This window comes from Mus caroli, chromosome 7 (assembly GCF_900094665.2).
Source record: "Mus caroli chromosome 7, CAROLI_EIJ_v1.1, whole genome shotgun sequence".
Lineage (NCBI taxonomy): Eukaryota > Metazoa > Chordata > Mammalia > Rodentia > Muridae > Mus > Mus caroli.
The window spans coordinates 1,669,203-1,673,425 of NC_034576.1; the positions used below are offsets into that span (position 1 = coordinate 1,669,203).

A 4,223-nucleotide genomic window follows, 5' to 3' on the forward strand; every position below is an offset into this window, starting at 1 on the left:
TATGGGTCTGTGCTTCCTACCCACCTTGTCCTGTACCATCTTTATTCATCTACCCCCTAATAAAATGCTTTCTTACATTTATTTTGTGTGCATGTATGTATGTGAAAGTGTATATGTGCATGCATGCACACACATCACTGTTAGCATGTGGAGGTCAGAAGACAACTTGTAGGAGTCGGTTTCCTCCTTCCACCATTCAGGTCTCTGGTATTGAACTCAGTTCCTCAAACTCAGCTTCAGGTGCCTTTACCCACTGAACCACCACACTGGTCCCTAAGGAGCTTCTAGGGTTACTCTCTTTCTCCATCTCCTTGTCTATGTCCTCTCACTAGAGTGAAAGTCACAGATTGAGAAAGAATTGTGTTTCCTTGACAAAAAAATGAAAAGCACCCAGGACAAAGCCCTGCACAATGTAGAGGCTCCAGGATGCATCCCAGCATGAAGGAAGGAAGAAAGAAGATAAGGATAGCTCACAGAATAAGGGCTAGGAGCACAGGCTATGGAGCCACAGTGTCCCGAGCCACATCTGGCTGTGCCACCTGTTGCTTTTGTTTTGACTCCATTCCCTAAGTGCTGGGATTACAGTTATGGATTCCCACACCCAATATAGATCATATCTGGTACTTGGGCTTCCCTCAGGAAAATGGAGCCTATTGGTACCTTCATGATTGCAATGGGAATTTTGGGAACATCTAGTGCTTTCTCAGAAAGGGAGTTGCAGACTTCCCACACAGAGTAATACTTTCTGTGCCTAGAAATCTGCCCTACAAGTGCAAACAGTGCATACAGTGCCCATAGGGATTCCCGAGGACAGCCATCATGGCACCCCGTCTTAGTATAGTCTTTCTTCTCAATCCAGGGCCCACAGACTTCTTGGCGTTATTGATGCCAGTCATCCCTCTGGGATCTGGTGTATGAACGACCTTGTTCTGAACCCAAGTGTGGGTAAATCCTGACTCACCCAATCCCCACAGACAGCCTCACTCGGGGGTTGCACGAACTCACATTTATTCACAGAGACAGAGGAACGGGGGCAGACCTTTTGCACTGGGAACTCCCAGGGTCTGGCAGTTCCAAAGAGGTGATGGTGTCCAGTGTTTGTCATAGGGATGGGCAGGCTGGGACGAACCCAGCAGTCTCTATCCTTCTGGCCAAATGTCCTCCGCCTTGCCCTGCCTTACTTAAGACACGTGTTGGGGTGAGAAGTTCCTAACCAGCATCAGGGGTCTAGGGGTGGGTAAAGGAGAAGATGAATGATCCAGGGTTCAGGGGTAGGCAGGGGAGGTTCCTCTTCTTCAGTTTCCCTCTTCCTTACTGCAAACCGGGAGCTCAATTGGAAGGGCGGAGGGTGGATGTGAGGGTCAGGAGGCCAGGCCTCCCAATCCGCATAGGTGGGCCTTACTGTCCATCTCCTCATCCTCCATCTCGAAGGCTGAATGGTCTTGGCTGTCAAAACAGGAGGCGCTGAGAAAGACAGGTGGAGCCGGCAGGGACTGGGGTGGTGAGGGAGGCTCTTCCTTGACGTGCGCGATGGGCAGAGGGAGCCCTTCTGCCTCCTGCTTAAGTGGCTGCGGAGGCTGGGGCGACTGTGAGGTCTGGGTCTGGAGTTCCTGCAGCGCTGCAGCCCTCTCCAGCTCCGCCCGTTCCAGCTCGGCGCGGTGGCAGCGTTGGTGGCGCAGGAGGCTGTAAGCGCGAGAGAAGCGGCGTGGGCATCGCGGGCACGGATGCGGGGCGGGGCCCCCAGCATGGACTTGCGCATGGCGGGCCAGGTCCGCCAGTCGCTTGAATTCCCTCTGGCAGCGCACGCACTGAAAAGGGCGCGCCCCGGAGTGGGTGACCCCATGCTGGCGTAGGTGTGCCCGGCGTCGGAAACCTTTGCCACACTCAGGACACCAGAAACGTGGCTCCCCCGCCGGAGGCCGGGCTGGGGTGGCATCTCCTCCATTATGCCCGCCTTCACCCCCTTCCGATGCACCCCCACATTCTGCCCCTTCGCCCCCCTCGGGCCCTTTCCCTGAGTTCCGTCCGCCCGAGGCCTTGTCGTCCTTCTTGCCAGCCCCGGGTAACGGGGCCAGCAGGCTGAGTGGACCATGGACGCGGCGGTGCTGGCGGAGGTAGGAGGCCAAGCGGAAGGCCAGGCCGCAGTCTGGACACACAAAAGGTCGATCGGTGGAGTGGACTAGCCGGTGACGCGATAGGGACCAGGGCCTGGCGAAAGCCTTGAGGCAGATGGAACACTGGTGTCGCTTGGGGCGGGGCGGGGGTCCTCCTTCGCCCTCCTGTTCGCCTTCGGGGCGCAGACACGGGTGGGCTTTGAGCTCCCCCTTGGTGGCGAAGGCTTCGCGACAGCGGAGACACAGCAGCGTCCAGTCGGCCTGGAGAAGGACCTGTTTCTCCTCCTGTCGCCCCGCGGCCAGTGCCAACTCTGCCCTTAGCTCCGCCGCCCCGGCCTCGGCCTCCTCGGCCTCTGATTCCCGAGGATCCATACTCGTGGGGACAGCCGCAGGAGCCGAGTCCCCTGCGGGCCACTGTGCGGTCGCCTCCTCCTCAGCCCCGGCCACCACCACCGTGGCGGGCTGTTCCACTCCCTCGTCCTGCGGACCCCAACTGGCCTCAGGCTCCTCCTTCACTGCCCTCTGCGTGGACAGATCCACCTCGCTACCTGCGTGCTCCTGGGCCAGGTGGCGCCTGAGCTGGGCTGGCTCCGGGAAGGTGCGTGGGCAGGCAGCGCAGCGCAGCGGGGGCTGGGGCCCGTGGCCACGAAGGTGGCGGGAAAGGTGGGCAGGCCTGCGGAAAGCTTTGGGGCACAGGGGGCAGGCATGGGGCCGGAGGCCCGAGTGGCTCAGCCGGTGTCGAGACAGGTAGTAAGGGAAGCGGAAGAGGCGACCACAGGTGGGGCAGGGCAGAGGCGCCCTAGGAGCTCCAGCACCCCCTCTGCCACGACCACGGCCTCGACCACGGCCACGGCCACGGCCTCGGCCTCGGCCACGGTCACGGTGAGGTGGGCTGCCCTGGGCGGGTGGAGGGGGCTGTGGATCCATGCCTGTGGGGAAAAGGAGGAGAGGCAGGGGTGGGGAGAAGAGATGAAAGATGTGGGGTGAGGTGAAGAGGAGAGCAGAGGTACAGGGCGGGTAGATCCACAGTCCAGAAGAGGAGACAGATGAGAGTCGGGAGAGGAAGGTGGTGAGGAGGCAGAGGGGATAGACACAGGAAAGGAGAGGAGAGAGTTGTGGAGACGTAGGAAAGGGGGGCAAAGTTCAGGAGAAACACAAAGGAGAGAGATAGAGAGAAAGAAAACATAGATATCAGAGGTGGGAACGGTCAGGAAGACAGAACAAGACATACAGAGGAGACACAGGGAGACAAAGTCAGCCAATTGATTTTGCTCTAGTGCCCTGGGGCTTGAACATTCCTGGAGGGGCTGGGAACCAGTCCACCCTTGGGGCCCAAGTAGGGTGGGATTCAAAGTCAAGAGGCCCTGGAAATAAAAAATCCATAAGTCAGGGGCTGGGAGGGACCAGGGGGTAGCCGGGCTTAAGCCCCTGGGTCTGTGAGAGGAGAGCTGGGGTCTGGATTCCTGGGTCTGAGGGAGGAGGGCTGAGGTCTGGATTCCTGGATCTGAAGGAGGAGGGCTGGGGTCTGGATTCCTGGGTCTGAAGAAGGTCGGGGTCTGCACTCCTGGGTCTGAAGGAGGACCTGGACTCCTGGGTTTAAAGAAGGGCTGATTCCTGGATCCCTGGGTCTCAGGCAAGAAGACTGAAAGGTAGGACTCCTGGGTCTCAGATAGAACCAGATAGGTGAACTAGACTCTTGCAGGTAGACGCAGCCTCTGAGTCCGGGTGAAGGAAGGAGCTGGGTAAGGGGCCCTGACTCACAAGACAAGGGGGAGGAGTGGACTCGGAGCTGGGCTGCAGAAAATCCTCAGCGAGAAAACTGTGGCCAGACCCCTGGCCGGGCGTGGTGTCGGGGGAGGGCGTGGAACCTGCCGGCTGTCGGGGGCTCTAGGTCCAAGAGGGGGTCTATCTGTTCCGGGTAGGTGTGATCTGCAGAACTAGGGCAGCAGGTCGAGGCCTTGCAGATTGCTCTGCGCAGGGCCTGAGGCTCGCCCCAGTCTCTGGGAGCCGGTCTTACCTCCACCTCCTGCGCTCCTTTCTTCCTTCCCTGCGGCCGGGCGATCGCGGACAGTGGTGGCGGAGAGGGAGGGGGTTGAGCGTAGTGGGAGG

General features: G+C 59.3%; 1 protein-coding gene across 3 annotated transcripts; it reads right to left on the reverse strand.

The window, feature by feature from the left end:
- Positions 1-991: 991 nt before the first annotated feature.
- Znf579 (zinc finger protein 579) lies at positions 992-4,223 on the reverse strand. Of its 3 annotated transcripts, none has more exons than XM_021167553.1 (2): positions 4,132-4,223; positions 992-3,043 (listed from the first exon to the last, which is right to left on the reverse strand). In XM_021167553.1, exon 2 carries the CDS (start codon positions 3,039-3,041, stop codon positions 1,362-1,364), a length of 1,680 nt encoding a protein of 559 aa, XP_021023212.1. In that variant the 5' UTR covers positions 3,042-3,043; positions 4,132-4,223; the 3' UTR covers positions 992-1,361. The 3 variants fall into 3 exon arrangements, with proteins under 3 accessions (XP_021023212.1, XP_021023211.1, XP_021023210.1); XM_021167552.2 differs by having other exon boundaries at positions 992-3,478; positions 4,132-4,194; XM_021167551.2 differs by having other exon boundaries at positions 992-4,051; positions 4,132-4,190.